At 30.3% G+C, this 19579-nt stretch overlaps 2 protein-coding genes and 1 pseudogene across 2 annotated transcripts; 1 reads left to right on the top strand and 2 right to left on the bottom strand.

Annotated features, from left to right (window-relative positions):
- Window positions 1–2162: 2162 nt before the first annotated feature.
- Window positions 2163–7455, top strand: LOC114423963 (annotated as a pseudogene).
- A 1040-nt stretch (window positions 7456–8495) lies between these two features.
- On the bottom strand, window positions 8496–10964 carry LOC114422462 (mediator of RNA polymerase II transcription subunit 7a-like). Its single transcript, XM_028388827.1, has 5 exons — window positions 10723–10964; window positions 10540–10609; window positions 9985–10151; window positions 9796–9869; window positions 8496–8914 (listed from the first exon to the last, which is right to left on the bottom strand). Exons 1-5 carry the CDS (start codon window positions 10855–10857, stop codon window positions 8854–8856), a joined length of 507 nt encoding a protein of 168 aa, XP_028244628.1. The 5' UTR covers window positions 10858–10964; the 3' UTR covers window positions 8496–8853.
- A 5053-nt stretch (window positions 10965–16017) lies between these two features.
- On the bottom strand, window positions 16018–19350 carry LOC114422463 (signal recognition particle 54 kDa protein 2). Its single transcript, XM_028388828.1, has 8 exons — window positions 18851–19350; window positions 18624–18777; window positions 17949–18099; window positions 17719–17867; window positions 17491–17591; window positions 17198–17355; window positions 16931–17045; window positions 16018–16812 (listed from the first exon to the last, which is right to left on the bottom strand). The coding sequence occupies exons 1-8, from the start codon at window positions 19179–19181 to the stop codon at window positions 16484–16486; spliced, it is 1488 nt and encodes a 495-aa protein (XP_028244629.1). The 5' UTR covers window positions 19182–19350; the 3' UTR covers window positions 16018–16483.
- Between the last annotated feature and the right edge of the window lie 229 nt (window positions 19351–19579).

Consider the following 19579-nt stretch of genomic DNA (forward strand, 5'->3'; position numbering starts at 1 on the left):
AAAATTTATTTAAGCCGTGTTTTATTGCATTCCTCTTTTCATAATTTCAAATTTTCTGTTCTTTAGACCAATCATTAATATTATAAAAATGAAATTATTTAAAATAATTGGAAAAAGTGAAGAACTCTTCCTTAAACTAATTATATTATATTATTATATTAATTTTGAAGAATTTTTCTAAGATATTATTTATTTTCATTTCAAATTTAATTTCAAGAGTTTTGAAAGAAACATAATTATTTTATCATTAGTGCAAACATATTTTTACTGTTAAGTTATACTATTATTTATTAATTATAATATGATTTAATTTATTCAATTAGTATTTTTTAATTAATAGATGTATTTCTTGTAAATTTTATTATTAAAATATATTAATAAAAAGTTTTACACTTTTCAATAATTATCTTAAAGTAATTCAAACTCATATATTAATAGGAAATATTTTTCATATTATTGTCCAATCATAAATTATTATATATAATTAGTAACATTATTATTGACTTTTATAATAAATTATTATTTAAAATAATTTTTAATCAATTGAGAGTATAAAATGTTTTATATTAATAATATATGAAAATTAAACTCTTATTATTAATCAATAACTAACTATCAACATTTATAAACGGATTCAATCTCACATTACCAAGTTTATTCACTTTTCATAATTTTTCTCATGTTTAGTGCTATTATTATATTGTTAAAAAATATCATTAGAGAAAAATAAGTATGCATTAATATTATAAAAAAATTATACAGTCAACCAATTATAACTCATTATGTATGATAAATTTGTTGATTTTTAAAATAATTAAGAATCTAACAATGATATGTGATCAGATCACAATATAAAATCTTATTATTATATAAAGGATAAATAATCACTCACAAATGTATTCTTGAAAGATGAAAATACAAAATTTAGTCATGAGAAGTGTAAAAAGTACGACAAATATATTTGATCATTAATTTATGTACGTCACCATTAATAAAATAACACACGTGGCACAGAGGGACGAATTAGTCAATAAAATAATTGTCAAGGTGACTATGCTGACTATATTAGACGAAAATTTCACCAAGATGCCATTTTTTGACGTAAATGTCAATAATTTTTTAATGAACCTAAATGTCAATCATTTGTTTTGGACCTAACTGTCGTTACGTTCTATTGAACCAAAATGTCATTAAGTTATAATTATTGGACGAAAATGTCAATCATTTTTTATTGAACCTAAATATCAATATGTTTCTATTTAACTAATTTGTTAGTCCCAAAATTTTGTTTCATTTAAGAGTAAAATATAATTTTAGGGTAAATTTTTTCTATTTTTTATCGTTAAAAACATAACATTATAATAATAACGATAATAATGATTATCAACCATAATTTGTCTATCACAATAAAAATTATCCAAAATAAATATTATACCCATTTACCAAAATAAATATTGTAATAATGTACCAATCATTATTAATTTTTTCAAATTATAATAATTAGTCACAATCTATTATAAATAAAAGATAAATATATTATATATATCACTTCTTCGAATCTTGACTATTTTATTTACGGTAACAGACAAATATATTGTTGTACTTTTTATACTTTCGGGGACTAAATTTTATATTTTTATCTTTTAAGAACGCATTTATCAATAAATATTTAGAAATAAAAATGATTATTTATCTTATTGGAATGGGACATAAATGAAAAGTCAAAAAAATATTATTTGATAAATATGTCCCTTGGCAATTAAAGATACTTACTTAAACTATTTTATTAATCGTCACATATATTTGTTGCCACTTTTCAAAAGAGACTAAATTTTATATTTTTTTATTTTTGTGTTTGTCTACTGTGATTATTTATCCTTGTATGAATTTGCTTTTTTTTTTTCTTGTTAGAACCGATTTCAAGGAGCACCATGGCACATACCGCACGCTTGCTTCTTCCTCTTGTGTTTCCTCAGAACAGAACATAGAAAAGAAGGAATGGAATAATAATAATAAAGAGTTTGAATCAAACGGCGTCGCATTGTATCTTACAGAAGATTGGATTGAATGGCGATTCTTTCCCTCCAATTCCATGCTCTTCCTTTTCCACTCCCAACTTCTTCTTCTTCTTCCTACTTTGACGCGATCCACCTTCGCTCTAACAACAACAACCTCGTTTTCATCGCTTCTCCTCTCTTTTCCATCAGCAGCAGCAGCAGCCGCCGGCGCTTTGCGACACTGGTTGCTTCAGCTTCCGGCGATTACTACGGCACTCTCGGAGTCTCCAAATCTGCCTCCGCCAAGGAAATCAAAGCTTCTTATCGACGACTAGCTCGCCAGGTACGTATAACTTTTTCAAACTTTTTTAATGCTATCACTGTTCGGAAATTGTTTTTTTGTTTTGCGTTTAGTATCATCCTGATGTGAACAAGGAACCTGGAGCCACTGAGAAGTTCAAACAGATTAGCACTGCTTATGAGGTAACAAATATATATAAGATTACGTTACGCCTTCACAAGACACAAGTATAGTGTAGTTTGTTTCGTGTTTGTCGCATAAATTGAACGGATTACATGCATGTTTGGGTATCCATTGCGAATGGACGAAGTTTGCAAAAGTATCCCCGCCCTTCCTTTTGCGGTCAGTTTGCAGTGGCCCACTAGATTTGATCTTGGAATTCGTGCACGACAAGTTGGACCGGAAACCAAACATGCTCAATTAGTGAACTCGCTAAGAATTCAATTATTTTGTTCAATTTTTTTTCTTTCTTAATTATAGTTATGATATGATATCGGCTTTTGGATTCTAAAGTGCAACACTGTCTGGTGCTATCAGATGATAAAAAGAGGGTAATGCATGATCAATATGGCGAGGCTGGAGTTAAGAGTACTGTAGGGGGAGCATCAGCTGCCTATACGGTAATAACTTCATTTTATTTTAGTTTAATGTGTTAATTTAGGCTTTATTTAAATAAACTTCTCAATAAGCACTTATATTACAAGAATAATTAAATGAATTAAGCATTCTCCATAAGCCAATTTTAACTCATTAGAGAAGCTTATTTCATTTTATATTTTTATTTTCTTTTCCAACAAGTGTTTATTGAGAAGCTTATCCAAACAAGGCTTCAGTGAGAAATATGCACTCCAAAGCATGAAATATATCGCTTGTCAATTGAATCGGTGGTTAAAATGCCCATACACACAAGTCTTCTTTTGAGGCAAATGAATGCCACTTGAAGTTGTCACTTTCCCTCTATCTACACTTGTTTTGCTGCTTATCTGAGGTTAATTTATATCTCTGTTCTTGCAGACAAATCCATTTGACTTATTTGAGACATTTTTTGGGTCGAGAATGGGTGGGTTCTCTGGCATGGATCCAACTGAATTTGGAACATGGGAACGACGTACTACTGTTACTAAAGGTCAAGACATCCGGTGAGTGGTGTGATTAGTTGGGTATTTTTTACTATGTTTAGTTATGTAAAATAGATACTACCAGTAACTTTTGATGATATTTAATTTAATATTTGAAAATTATATCCAATCATTTCATGGATATTATGATATGATCTGAATGTAAGACTTAAATTCCGCAAATGACAATTTCACAGCCTCCAGACTTTTCATGAGTTTACTGAAATTTAGAGCTGACGTTTCTTTAGAATATCAACAGCTATAATATCTCCTTGGATTTTACTGAGGCAATTTTTGGAACAGAGAGAATTTGAGCTTTTTGACATGGAAATCTGCGAAGTTTGTAGTGGTACTGGAGCAAAGATAGGCTCCAAGATGAGAATATGTTCAACATGTGGTGGGAGGGGTCAGGTGATGAGGACTGAACAAACACCTTTTGGGTTGTTCTCACTGTTGATTTCAGTTATTTTTCTAATTGCTCTGTATACTATCACTCTTAATTTTGTATGTACAGATGTGAAAAAATGGAAACAATTACCCTTCAAGGCTTAAAAGTTTCCTAACTGATATGTAGACCTTGTATCTTGGGTGTAATTCTATGATGTAATTTACTGCCAGTCTGGTAGTTCCTGTCTTCCCATGAAAGAATTTCACACCACCACCCCTCCCAACACACGCACACCAACAAAAAGAAAAATAAGTCATTAGATAGTCATATAGTTTAGTGAATTTGGCTCAGTTAATACCACTTTCATTAATTCATGTACTCCTTTTTTTTTCTTTTCAAAATTTGTTTAAGTTCCAATGATAAATGCTTTTTGTAGAGGTTTGTACAACTTAATTGGAACCTCTGTTGACAAACTGACATTTATAGTAAGTGATTACTTATGAGATGCTATGCATATAGTGTAGAACAAAAAGTAAAATGACTTGTTGTAGTAAGAAATTTGATATGCTTTGTTTTTTGTACTTTAGTTCTCTGTATGAATTGTCGACACTTTCTCATATGCACGGCATCATTGTCTTCAGAAAAAAAAAAAAATTCCAGTGACAAGATAAGTGGATCAAATGGAAGATCTATCCTGTTGAAACTTGAAAGTAGCAGAGGAAGACCTATGCAAACGTTAGAAGAAACCACAAGCCTTCTCTCTGAATGTTTTAAATGAAACTTTTTATTTCTATAGAGCTCAATGGTTTCAGAGTGTCCCCCAGAAAATAACTCTGCAGTTTCATAGGCGGTCCTAAATCTGGGTAAAGGAGAAGGGTTGTGTTAGGCCCTTGGCAACCAATTACCAATGTAAAACTCATTGATACCAAACCAAACTCAATGACATCAATTAATCCATGTCGCCAGATTCGCCTTTTGTTATTGTTGAGTGTTGGCACTTCCTCGGGTTATTACTTTTGGGAATGATTGACTCGTTTCTTAATTATTTTCACACCTCACTTCACCATCATTTTTGTGCATTTCATTTATTGCATAAATTGCATATGCAGTTCTGTGTCATTTACTTAAAACCTTGTATCTTTTCTCTGCTTGAGAGTATTATTCTAATTTTTTTCCTTATTAGGTTTCAGTGTGTCCTAACTGTGGAGGGGATGATGAAGTCATATCTGAATATTGCACTAATTGCAGAGGTGAAGAACAAATACAGATTAAGAAAAACATTAAAGTTAAAGTTCCACCTGGGGTTAGCTCAGGCAGTATACTGCGAGTTGCTGGAGAGGGTGATGCTGGACCAAGATGGTATGCCACATTTACATTTCTATCTGGTCTTTCATTATTATTAATAAAATATTTCATAGGTGTAACTTGTAAGACTACATTTCTTTTCATCACTTATTTACAATGTACAAAACTACAAATAGAATTTTTGGTTTCAGAAATGAAAAATTTAAAATTTATGCTGTTCATACACCCATATGGCTGAACTTTTCGTCAGCTTAAATGTTTGGCATGTAATCATCTTTGAAGCTGCTAGCCTGCTATTGTAATCATATGTTGCTTTCAGATTGAATGATTACCTTATATATGTTTTGCTCTCTAAACTTAAGATTAGGACATGTCTTTTTTGTCTTTTCTTTATGATAAAAAGGATGCGTAAATGCGTAATATTGTAGAATTAGGACTGTCATACTATGTGATTTCTTTATTTTTGTTCGTTCTTGCATATTCTCCAATATTCAGTTTTGAGCCTTTCCTTAAATAGTGTTTTATACAATGTCCCCTCATAAAGTGGTTAGTTATACCTTCCACCATGGGATGGAAACTATGTCATGAATATGATGATAAATAACAGTGATACAGGGGAGTAACTTCTCTGTTTCTTTTGGCCATTGAAAAATCTTGCTGGTGAAGGCTTTGTTACACCTATAAGTGTTTATAATTTATATTTATATAACCCAATTCACTTGATTTTAAAAAATTCAGAATTGATCTTTTGAAGTCATTTTTTAAAAGATATTCATAATAATATTTTTTATAAGTAAAGCAAATTTACCTCTTGTGCATTTGACACTAATGGGCCCCTTTCCATATTTCTTATACGGGAGTTTATCTTTTTGTATTATTGAATTTAAGATTTGATATTTGCGTGATTCCTTTTCTCTTAGCCATTTTAAGTGCCAATACCGAAATATTTACCTAATGCCATCAATCAATTTAATTTTTGGTACGCTAATAGGTGAAGACAGTTAAAGGCATTTCTGAACTTCAAATACCTCCTGGTACCCAACCTGGAGATGTCCTAATCCTAGCAAGGAAAGGTGCACCAAAATTAAACAAACCATCAATACGTGGTGACCACTTGTTTACTGTTAAAGTTACAATACCAAAACGTATCAGGTAATGGGTGACTTCTAAATTTTTTTTTGTTTGCTCCCTCCCTCATTATATGATGCTATCAATTTGCTATGAAAATTGATATGATATTATCAATTTGCCTCTGCATTTTGTCTCCAGTACAATGGAACGTGAGTTGCTTGAAGAAGTTTCTTTGCTACGTAACACAACAAGCAGCCATTCAAAATCTTATCTTAAAACCCGTTCTTCTAGTAGGTGGCTTCTTTATTAATGCTAATTATCTGTGCTTGCTTTTCTTTTTCAACAATAGCACATTCAATTTTTGAAAGAAAGCCATTTCGTTATGCGTTTCAAGTTGCAATAAACAATTTTTTGTAAGGTAATGAGTATATTTTATATATTTGAGTTGTAAACCATGATGTCTATTTTCTGCACAAAGAAGTACTGAAGGTCCTGCAACTCAAAATGTTGAAAGTACAGTAGCAACAGTGGCAGAACCAACTGCACAACCAGAAGATCAAAATGACGCGTGGAAGAAATTGAAGGACATTGCTGGGTAATAATGGTCTCTTATTTAGTTTCTTGTTACATTTTGATATTTTTGTTTTCATTGATTTATTTGTGTACCCTCAATCTTTCGTAAGTTGAAAATTTTAATTCTGTCTGTACTTATTTTTGCAGTGCTCTCTCTATAATAAAAAACATGTAAAGCATTTTAGTTTAGTAGCATAGACTTGAAGAATCTTTGGTAGAACGTGACCTCTTAAAAGGATTAATAATGCTTCCCCTGATTAGGTTTGGGAATAGGTCATATTCTAATGTTTTTTCATAGTATTGCACAAGAGACTTTTTTTTGCATTTAGTTGATTAACCGGAGATGAGATTATGGCTCTCTTGTTGGTGCCCTTTATTAATGTTTTAGCCCTAAAAATGCTGAACATGCAGATCTCTAGCAAATGGAGCTTTCAAGTCGCTGAAAGATAACCTTTAGTTCCATGGATTTATTAGGTGGCCCAGTGTCTCCTGGAGGCAGTTTTTATAATTGAGGCTAGGCGCTTCAACAATTTTTGTAGCAGCTGGAAGTAATATTTTGCAGACTTTGTATTTATAAATGCTTTCACTGCTTTGTTAGCATTAGTTAGAAAAATCAAACAAGTAATGCGTATTCTTTCAATTGTTTTACAAGTAAATTTTGGCGCAAGCCAATTTATACAGAATTACCTATTTGAAGATCCACGAGGTATCGAAAGCTCTAATACTTATCTGGTAAGAAGTTTAAGCTCTATTTTGGGGAGTTATCGTAGTTGTTATCAAATGAATCCTAACATGTCATTTAGAGTCATAAATCCTTTTACGTAAATGCCAAATTTATACACTCTTTATAATTAACGTAATACTTGGTTTTGTTTTCACATAGAGGCCAGTATATAATTTACTTCGAACGGGTTAGTATAATACTAATACTAATGTGACAACTAATATTTTTGGACATCAAATTATTAAAAGTTTTATTATGAAAAATAATAATGGTCATTTTTACACATTCTTGGTATTGGATTTGGTTGTAAAGTGAGTATGACTATGAGTACATTTTAGAATATAAAGTATATTTTTCTTCCTTACAAGGTAGTTACAATTAATTATTGAATGTGTACAGGGACTGCTTTGTCTCGAATCTGAAACAAATGATCAAACCATTAGACTAGGGTAAAAAGCTAATAGTTTATATGAAAATTTTCATGTATATCCATAAAGTATGAAATTGTTTAAATATATTCTATTTTATCTTTTTAATGTTTTGAGACAATTTATTTCATTAAAGATTAAAGCTCCACACTTCATATCATTTTAAAACATTCTTCATTTTAGAATAGACAATTTTCTTCGTATTAGCATGATATTTAAGAAAAAAGTCCTAATAATAGAGAAATATCGATAACTACCTCAACCTCTTTGAACTAATTTATATGAATTTATTTATTGACAGCAATACATGATTTTTTTAAATTCTCAATTTAGTTTTTGGAATGAAAAGTTGTTACAATATTTTTTTATTAATGAAGTTTTTAAATACTTAAAACAGTTTTTATTCGTCATAATAAATAATTGACATGTATAACTATCACTAATAATTAATGAATATTTCGTTGCTGAAAATAAATTGTCATGGATAGTAAAAAATAGATAAAGAAACCCTAGTAGCATCAACATGTTATTATTGAAACAAAGGTACTATAATAGTAGTATTTAAATAATATTCAATAGAAGCATACTCGTCGTAACACTATCCTATAATAATAATAATAATAATAATAATAATAATAATAATGCAGACTGACAGGTCCATCCATTAATAGTTCAGACTTCAGACTTTATACACTACTAAAAATATTTCTAAGAACAGTAGCAACACTCTTAACACAATTCTTCTATTTCTAATATCTTTGCACATGCTGCAAAACAGCCTTCATCAAGAACATGAGACAGTTATGTCAAGTGACCATTTTCAAGGAAGTCGCACAACTTCTTGTTTTAATCTTTTCATTTGCTAAAATCTAGAGGACAAAATTCACTTTTCAAATAAAATTAATTTCCTCGGTAGATTCTTGCTGTGAATACAAGATAGAGAATGCTCTAATGGCCATCAAGTGTTGCCAAGGACTCGTTAAGGAGCCTTCGGGCTTCTTCTCTCCTCCTGCAAATAGAGACTAAGTTAGAAAAGACTAATGACAAGAACAAGTTAAACATCATTTTGGTCCCTTGAAGATTTTCCATGGGTTCAAGAAGGTAAAGTTTACATAACCGAAAGCATGAAACTTAAAAGGGATACATGATGTTACTAAGTACATTAAAATTCAATTGAACATACAATTCTAGAGGTATGGCGTAATTATTAAGGTATGCGAGCATGAGTACAAGAACCTAGGAGGGAGAACTCTGTCAGAACTCAGAAGTTATGGGCTATTTGTAAGGTGTACATATGTTATCAAAGGAAATCAATTTATTAATAGGGCATCCTTCATTGATTAAAAAATTGAAGCAGTAAATTTTGAATTTATAATGAAATATATTCTATTTCAGTTACTTCTAATGTAGAACTTGTCAAAGGCAGAATATTGGTGATAAACAGAATCGGTTCTCTCCCTAAAATCAATCCATCCATTCACTTTTTATACTCTTCTACTTATCAACAAAACTTCTCTATCTAATTATTTCTCTCCTTATGAGGATTGTTTTCATAAAAACCTGCAACGGGTCTTTATGACCATCATTGATGATCTTGACACATTGGTCTAAAAAATATGGCTTATAGTTTATTAACCATCCAATAATAATTGTTGATCCAATCCATTAAGTTCTATTCCTACGATTGGACAGATTGGTTTAATTTATGCATGTACAAATTGGATGGTTAGTGGATAAATGGATGCAATTACCACCCCCAGAAACCAACTAAATTGTTAAAGGCTCTCAAATTGATAGAACAATGACATTCCAGTAAGTTGGTACCAGAGCAATAGATTCCTTAGGGTTCATATGCAATTAAGAAAACAATAAGTAAAATATAAAATATACTTCTTTATGTCTTCCACTGCTTGTTTACGACGCTGTATCTGAAGTTCCAAAATATGAATCAATGTTGCTCTCGCCTGCAGGGTAAATACAAGATACAATTAAAATCCCACACAACGGAAAGAGAACAACAGCCTGTCAGTCAAAGGCAAGCATATCTCCTTATAGTTAGTTGTATAGAAGAAAGTATACCTGATGAGGACGCAATGAATTTAAAAGGTGATGTAAGTTTTTGAATACAGTTGAAATTTCTTCTACTCTTCTTGCATACTGTGAAGGCCTCTCAATAAGAATATCAGCAAGCTCCAAAACATGTAGTTGCAACTCTCCGTTGAGTGACCTCAGCTCTTTCTTGAAATCTATAGAATATACAAGATCAGAATCTTTCACTAAAGGATGGAAGATAAATTTGTTTTAAAGAATCTTGTAATGGTTATGCTAAAGCAACTTATAATGAAAAGTGAATATATATTATGAACACTGGACCCTTTTAGAAATCACTCACTTTATGACATGGATGTAAATAAGAATTTATGCAAGTTACAACGAACAATATCACAACAGTAGTTCAACATGCAAACCAACCTACAAAGTAAGGGCATCAATACCAAATTTGAAAAACCAAAGCATGCTAAGTTGTAATTGATTTGTTTGTGTTCTGGGTTTATGCCTTATTGAAATTTGCAAAAGAATGATGAAAATGTGACTGAGAATTGAAAGGTTAAAGCAGAGATGAAAATAGCTTACCAACATTAGGGCCCTTAGAATAGAGCTGGCGCACCCCTTGTTCTTCCAAGGTAGGTAGAACATCACTAGTCTATGTACAAAGAAGAAAAAAGGCTAATAAGAGCGAAGAAGAAGAAACCCTAATTATTTTTGAAGAAGAAGAAACCCTAATTATTTTTGAAGAAGAATAAAAATGGTTCATACAGTGTAATTGGCTCCAAAACAAAGATAAGTGCCTTCAATAGGTGGTGGAGGGTCGGGAGCAGAATTAGGGTCTTGCAAGTAATCTTTGTAAAGCCTGTAATAAGGTGGCGGTGGAGGGTATGTTGCCGTCGCCATTTCCAGATCTGCAAAAAATTAGGGCTTCTTCACTTGCAATTGCAAAATTGAGAAAGAGCAACTCATAGCAACGTGCCTCCTGTGTCAAATCACTACAACTTCTAATATTCTTTTAAATATATTCTTATACAATTAAATCAAATATTTATCGTTATATAATAAACATATTTCACATTATATTCATTCTTCTCCGTATATAATTTTATTACTATTCAATGATAATAATAATATTTTTATTATATTAATATTTTAGCATTTTATTATATAAGATACTAGTGTAATAAGGAATTTTAGATTTGTAATTTACAGATTCATATATTATTATAATTTTTAATATATTTATAATGTTATTTTTATTTTAAATATATATATATATATATATATATATATATATCTTTGTGTATAAGTATAATGTGCATGAATGTTGGAACGTTTGTAAGTATATTTATAAGTATATGTTAAAAATTTTAAATAAAAATAAATTAAATTAAAAATAAATAAATTTGAAACATGTTATTAATATTTTTCAACCATATATTTATATTAAAAATAAATAATTTTTTATTTTATATTTATACGAAAATTATATTAGAACAACTTAATTTATATATAATTAAAATTATCTAAGTAATTTCAGATTACGGATACCATAAATTTGGGTTATTAAATATCCATGTTTCGATAATAAACAACTAAAATAAAAATTCGTTTATTTTATCTTTACATTATAATATATATTCAATGTTTTAAGAAATAAACAATTGAATATTTAAACTCTGATATTAATTACCTTAATTATCAACTTGAATATATTTATTATCTTAATTACTCTTTTAATATATAAATTACTTAAATCAATTAAGTTTGATAAAATAAATGATACCCATTTTTTTAAATAGATAAATCTGTCCTTAATACTAAATATTTTTTTAAAAAATATTAAATGAGAAAACGTATTATTATATGTTAGTCATAATATTTGTCGGAATGTGATTCTTAAAAATATAAGATAATATCTTGAAACAAACTTATAAATAAATAAATTACTTACTTTTTTCCATGTTTGATTGAAATTTATTTTATTTGTTTTAAAAAAAATTAATTAATTAGGAGAGACTTACTTTCATCTAATCTGTGCCATGCACGGGTTAAATATTGTTCATGAATATTATTATAAAATATTTCAAATAAATAAATATTTAAAAAAAATTGTGTTAAGAATAATTTATTACTAATTTTTTTATTTATTTTAATCATGAATGATAAAGTATAACGTTTTTAATTATTAATTATTGTTGTTCATATATATATATATATATATATACATAGAATGATAAATAAGATCGGGATAAATTATCATAGTATATGTTTCTATACACACATTTTTTGTTCCTAGCATAAAAATAAATAAAAAAATCCTGTACATATATCCATACGCGCTTGGGTAATATTTATTTCAATACTCATACCTTTCCACATTAGGCAGCTAAATATCGATACTCCTGTCTATAAAACATAATCAAAATAAAAACATTACTAAAAGAGTGTGTATTGGATTAGAATTTTAAAATATTATTTTAAAGTAAAAAAGTCTTATAAATTTTAAAAGATTATATTGAGGTGTTATTGCTTATCAGATTTTTTCAAAAATACTTTTATGATTAATATTTTATATTTTGGATTTTAATAGATTTATATTGTAAGAATAAAAAAGTTTTAAAATAATTTTATGAATTTGAAAGGATTGTATGAATTTTCTTAAAAATATTCGAAATTACAAAGAGTTTTTTTAGTAAGTGAAAGTTTTGTTGATATAAAAAAAAGGAGCAAAAGACATGCCTACGGCCACCAAAGATACAAAACATTCTAAACCTGGTAATGCAAAACTATGGAAATAAACTTGGGCAATGTCCATGCATACAAAATAAAATAAAAAAAGGTGCCCCTTTATGCCCACAGACCACCCAAAGACCAAACTCTTAAAACCAAGACTACCCTTTGTTGATGCAGGATCCTGGTCACGACTCAATTTTTTGACTCCATCTCAATATCAATTCCAAGCTTGTCAAACCCAACAATAGCTTTACACAGACATACATTTTAATTGAAAAGGATCAACAATGATTTGTATAGTAGGAAAAAAAAATAGAAAAGAAAGAAAGTCCGAGAAAATCTCAAGGTTTTAGGTAAAATTATTTGATATGTGTGGTATTTATATTTTTTTCCCTAATAAAATCTATAAAAATTTATACTAAAAAATAATTCATTAAAATCTGTATGATTTTTATTGAAGATAGTTGTAAAAAATCTTAACTGAATATCATCAAATTTTATTGATATTTAAAAAAAATTCTAAATATCTTGATTGAATACTATAAGATTTTTTTATTTTATTTAAAAGTTTTGATTGAATATCACACAATTTTATTTTATAAAAAAGTATTTTAAAATCTTTTTAAAATTTCAATTGAATACACCCCCTAAAATTAAAATCCTATTCAAAGATATTTTTTTATTACTGTCAAATACTGTTTATTCATTTTGGCACTCAAAATAATTAATTATAGAAAATTACATACAAAGATTAACAATTAATTATCATTTAATTGCTATTTAGGCTAACTAAGTTAATTAATTATACTTAATTACTTCAATTATATAAAATTTAAGCTTCTAAATACTCCATTATGACTACGGAGGTCAGTGTTGTTGAGCATAGCTTAATGGTGAGGTGAGTGTTGTTGAGCATAGCTTAATGGTGTAGATTGTTCTTTAGGGGACTAACACATTGTTAGGCATAGAACATCTTTAGGCATGACAACTGAACCCATGGGGCCCATCCTGAATTTGCTTCAATTTTGGCCGGGAAAATTTGAGTTGATCGGAGTCGGGATCAAATTTTCCCGATAGCCAAATTCGGGTTTGGGGTAGAGGATGAAATTCTCAATATCTGTCTCGAACCCGTCCCGCTAATAATTAATATATATAACACATTGAAAATGAAACTATTAGATTGAATTTTATGTTAGTGTTGGATTAGATTTTATGTTTTATTTAAAATTATATTTTTTAATAAAATTTTATAAAAATGTCGGGAACAGGACGTGACGAAAAAAACCTAACCCCTAAGATGGGGATGGGTGTAAATATACACCCCTATCGATTTCGGGGGCGGGGACGAGGAGAAAAATGGAAAGTCGGAGGTGGGGTAAACAAAACCTAGCCTTAACCTGTCTCTTTACCATGCCTAAACATCTTGTTCACCTCCAATAAAATTAGTGTATTAGTTTTTTTATGTCCCACCCTTCATTTCTATCCGAATTCATCATATTTTGCTGTTATAAGAACTTTTCTCTTATCTACATAAAAAATCTCACGCTGCAAGTTCATAAATGAGAAAAAGAAAGTGGGAAGCCCTAAAATTAAAATAAATAAATAAAGAAAGAAAAACCAGTAGATAATAAGCAGTTCATAGAAGATGTAGAAGCGAACCAAAATATATCAATGAAAAAAGCTAGTAGGCAAGAAGAAATTATTTACAATTCAACTTTTTGATAATTTATAGAGAAACAACAAAAGGGGTATTTTTAAAAAAAATAAAAATCAGAACCATTATTTTTTTAAAAAAATTATTGTGGTATTGAATTTGATTCACAAATGATTGTCCCCTAAAATATTCGTCTGTTCACAGTCACAAATTCATACTATTTTAGCCCAAAGTATTTTAAAATATTTTTTTATTTTAAACTTCATTTTAAAAAGTGTTATTATTTTATTATAAAAATAAGTGGATTTTTTATTCAACAAATTATTATAAAAATTTATTTATAACCTTTTCAGAATATTTTTTATAGAAGAAATTATTATTATTATTATATAATTTAAAATCTGATAAGACCTAATTTAAATGCATTCATTAAATGTGTGTTTTTTAAAATCTGTGATTGAAATGCAATTTTTAAAAATTAATGTCGAATTGAGAACAAATTGACAAAAAAATATTGAATTAGTCTAATTAATCTAAAAATTAATTATTTGAATTTAATTATAAAATATGATTGATAAAAATTAATTAATTTAATTATATAATAATTAACTACTTTAATTATATAATAATTAACTACTTTAATTATATAAAAATTAATTACTTTAATTATATTTCCAATTATACAAAATTTAACTGTAATCAATTAATCATTGAATTAGTCTATAAATCAATTTAAAATTAATATAATTTAATTGTTTAGGACCCTATAGAATATCATGTTTAAATTTCCTTTATAGAAATCATTTTCGTATGTATATATTATCTAAATGTTTATTTCATAAAATACACTATATAGGAACAGCCTAAAATAATTATTATATACTGTCAATACATAATCATTAAATTTTATTTATTTTCGTATAATTTTAAAAAATATTTTAATGTGTATCCTGCAAGATTATTTTCATATGACTAAAACCGATAGTAAGTAAAATTTTCTAAATATATAAATATAAATTATTCTGACCAAATCTACTTTTAACCTAGGTAGCTCAAGAAAGTTGTTGAAAAAATGCACAAGAAATCTCAATAGCTTTTTTTTAGATATGAGATTAGATTTAGGAGTATTTCTACCGCTAGAAGCCATGAGATTAATCTCCAAAAAAAATAAATGATCAATTAAAAGGCAACTAGAAGCCATGAGATTAATCTCCCAAAAACATAAATTATCAATTAAAAGACAACTCTTCTACCCACAAGCGTTGTTATTTGCATAGTTAAACCAATTGAGTGCGGATCAACTAGAACAAACCAAAGATCTCAAGTTTGCATTTAAGCATGCAGCTGTATTGAATAAGAAAGGCTTTGCCACACATAATGGTCCTATTCATTGTTGTCATATTTGCATAGCTAACAATCAATCATGTGTCATATGCTTAAAGGATCCAAATTACTAGCCATTTGTGTCGTGCACATTGAGTAACAAAACACGATAGTAGCCATCATATGATTAAGGTTAGTTCAAGCATTAAAACAACATTGGAAGAGGCCGGAGGAGAGGAAACCATTGTATTTTTTTATTTTTTTTGCTGACAAGGTATCCTCACAGTCGAAAACCATAATCGCTTGAGGAAGTAGGGTATCAATTAAGAGGAGATGCAAACCAGATAATAACTAAATTACAGGAAAATGTAATATTAGACCTAGTTAATGTCTGGTTGGGGCTAATGTGATTACCGCATTTCACTCTCATGAACTGCAAACACAAACCAACTGTCAGAATTAACTTCACCTTTTTCAGTATATTCAAAGAGGAGCAATATATAACATATTTATAATGTTACTCCTACAAGAACTTCCAATTCGCAATAAAATTGCTTTGACTTCACCTAAAGACTAAAAATATACAAGAAAAAGGAAAACAAGGGGGCTTAGTTTTACTGAAGAAAGGTTGTTAAGGTAAAATTGAAATGAACTATTCCAACCATTGAGACTGCTGCTGCAGATTGATTGATAAAACAATACATCTGAATTCAATGCGAACAGCATAATTGCACACCAATGAGTTCTTGTGATTTGAAGTATTAGAGTTTGTAGTAGCGATCAAAAACAATCCTCAGCTCATATGCCACAGTCAATCTACTTATCACCACCACCAAACATTCCCATCATATCTTTAGCAGATCCCATCTGCTTCATCAAGCTTTGTAACCCACCCATGCCTCCGATTTGCTTTAGCATCTGTGGAGGGAGGACTTTGCTCATGTGCTGAGCATTCATATTTCGGGATAAGGCGCTCATTTCACCCTTCTTTGGTATTTTAAGCCCTTTCATTTTGCTCCAAATCTTTGCAAGACGTTTGTACTCTTCTAACATTTCCATTACTTCCCTAACTGGACGACCAGAACCTCGAGCTATTCGCATCATACGGGACTCATTAATGAGCTTTGGGTTTGAACTATCCAACTCTGAAACATATTAACCATTAAAAGTTAGCAGGTGAAGGTGCACAATTTCAATAAGAACAATGAATTTAATATACAAAAAAGTTTATCTTCTCAAAAAGGCCAAAAATTCAATGCTTGCCTTCGTTTGTCATCGAATCCATCATTGTCATGTAACGTTTAATTTTTGCCTGGCTTTCCTTTTCACGACCTTTTGGCATTAATTCAGCACTAAATCCAGGTAGCATAGAAAAGACCTACATAAGCCAACGAAGAAATTGTCTCAAAAAAAAATTGAGCAGCCTCTCTTTACACATTAACCAAGCAGCCAATTAGTATCTATTTAGTGCACAAATGTAAAATTGTGTGTATAGTAATAAAATCAATCAAACATAATAAGGGAGGTAACCTGGCTGATGGGGCCCATTTTAAGTATGTTCTGAAACTGCTCATACATAATCCTCAAGGTGAAGTTTCCTTCTGACAGCTTTTGAAGCAGTTCAGGCTGTTGATCCATAGGAACAACTTCATGAATTTTATCCATGAACCCAGACCAGTCTCCCATGCCTAGATCAAAAGTCATTGGCCAAGACTAAGAATTAATATTTAAGTGAACTGACACATAAATAGCCTATACTTAAAAAAGTGTTGCAAAAGCATAACCCAACACTCATGTCAGGAAAAAAGGCATAAAGCACACACCTAATAGACGACTGACAAATGGTTTAACGTCAAAAACTTCAAATTCGTCCATGTGTTCTCCAGTTCCAATGAATATGACAGGACTCTTTGTTGCTGCTACACTGAACATACAAAATTAATTAGATTCACAAATCATAAGATTAGGATTCAAACCACAACATACGTCATATTTACACGAGTTGATATGAAATCCTATAAATACAATACAATTATCCTGGTCATACTTACGCACTAAGAGCACCACCACCCTTTGCGTGGCCATCCATTTTAGTGACAATGACAGCTCCAACTGCAACACTCTGTTTAAATGCTTGAGCCTGATCAAAAGCAGCCTGACCGATACTGCTATCCATAACAAATATGACAAGATCTGGTTTCTGAACAATGCAACAGAAGATATTAGAGATAATTGACTATTGGAAACCGAAATTAACACAAACAGTATCCACAGAAAATACCGTTGCTTCTGAAACTTGGCGCATTTCTTCAAAAAGAGCAGCTTCCTGTTTGTGCCGCCCACTAGTGTCAACAATTATAAGATCACAGTTTTCTTGCTTGAATCGTTCAACCCCTTCCACAGCAATTTTCACAGGATCTGACTCCATATAGCTTCAGAAGAATTGGCCATGGCAACCAAAAAATTACTAGAGCACAAAGATCATAGGCAATGAAGTGCAATTGACATAGAAGCAAGCACTCTGTTCCTCACTTAATACATACTTGAAGCCTAACAATATCCCAAAACAAGATTTCGAAGTCCTTACTCACCAGAAGGCCAAATTCTTTACAAAATAATAAGTTATCAAATTCTAACCCAACATAAAATTGTAGACTGCAAAGCAATTCCAACATCTAGCAACTATTAACATTTTTCTAGAAGCAAATCTTCAAATTGTGCCTCGAAAAATAATCACCAGTTCTCTTGGAATACTATTCATCTAATAGTTTCAAAACATACATAAAAAAATACAAACATTCAAGGCATGATCTATACAGAAATACAACCTTAACTTTACTATCAGCATTCAACAGGTATTTCATATGTGCAGCATGTCCAACAACAGAACAATAAGTCTACAGTTAAATCCAACCAGCTCTGAAATTCTCCAACAAGAAAAGAAACCAGCGTGTACCTTCCATAGAAAGGGATCTTCGCTTTAGTAGCATTTTGCTTCAACTGATCAAAAGCACCAGCTCTGAACGTATCCGCACACACCAGAGCAGGCTTCCAACCTTTCTTCTGATGATAAAACGCGTATTTTGTACACGTCGTCGTTTTACCAGATCCTGAAACACACAAAACACAAACATTCAATCATCATTCCATTTGCGCAAAAACGCATAACATTATAATACGAACCTTGCAAGCCAACGAACATGACGACGCTGGGTTTGCCCTTTTTGAGGGTAAAAGAGGGTTTTCCGGGATCGAGGATCTTGCAGAGCTCGTTGAAGACGGCCTGCTGGATGATCCTGCGCTTGTTGTGACCTGCGGCAAGGTCGTCGAGGTTGACGATGTTCTTGATGTTGGTCTGCATGTCGCGAACGAGCTTGAATTGAACATCGGATTGGAGAAGCGCGCGAGTGATGTCGTTGAGGCAATCGTTGAGGACTTTCTCGTCGATGATCGTCGCATTGCTCATCTGCTGAAGAGCACGCGAAATGCTACCACCTAACTCCGCGAGAACCATCTTCGCTCAGCTTCAGGTTCTTCCTCCGATCGCCGATCTGATTTTCGAGAATTAGGTTTTGTTTGTTTGCACCACCTTACCTTCGCCGCCGGTCTCTATACACGTCGTTTCACGTTTACACGCCCACCCTTGAGTTTTGATATTAGTATAATTATAAAAATAAAAATTTAATCTAATGTTATAGGTAAAATTAGGCTAATGTAGTTTTGGTACTTTTTTTTTATTCTTATATTTTTAATTAATGATTTTAGTTCCTGAATTTTGGGTGCGTTTGTTTCAGTTTTCTTGTTAAGAAAAAACACTTTTTTTAAAATAAAAAAAATCACTTATTACAGTTTTTTGCATGTTTGTTTAAATTTATTTCAAAATTGGATTACCCTTGGAGTATTTATTTTATT

This window comes from Glycine soja, chromosome 8 (assembly GCF_004193775.1).
Source record: "Glycine soja cultivar W05 chromosome 8, ASM419377v2, whole genome shotgun sequence".
Classification (NCBI taxonomy): Eukaryota; Viridiplantae; Streptophyta; class Magnoliopsida; order Fabales; family Fabaceae; genus Glycine; species Glycine soja.

Bases quoted from the DNA above. Each gene is read 5' to 3' on its own strand.
- LOC114422462 (XM_028388827.1), bottom strand. From the start codon at position 10,857: ATGGCGACGGCAACATACCCTCCACCGCCACCTTATTACAGGCTTTAC. The intron at 10,610-10,722 runs GTATGAACCATT...CTTTGTACATAG, and splicing joins GTTTTGGAGCCAATTACACT to ACTAGTGATGTTCTACCTAC. The intron at 9,870-9,984 runs GTATACTTTCTT...TTTACCCTGCAG, and splicing joins ATTCATTGCGTCCTCATCAG to GCGAGAGCAACATTGATTCA.
- LOC114422463 (XM_028388828.1), bottom strand. From the start codon at position 19,181: ATGGTTCTCGCGGAGTTAGGTGGTAGCATTTCGCGTGCTCTTCAGCAG. The intron at 18,100-18,623 runs GTACACGCTGGT...ATTCTTCTGAAG, and splicing joins AAGATCCCTTTCTATGGAAG to CTATATGGAGTCAGATCCTG. The intron at 17,046-17,197 runs GTTACCTCCCTT...TGGCTTATGTAG, and splicing joins AAATGGGCCCCATCAGCCAG to GTCTTTTCTATGCTACCTGG.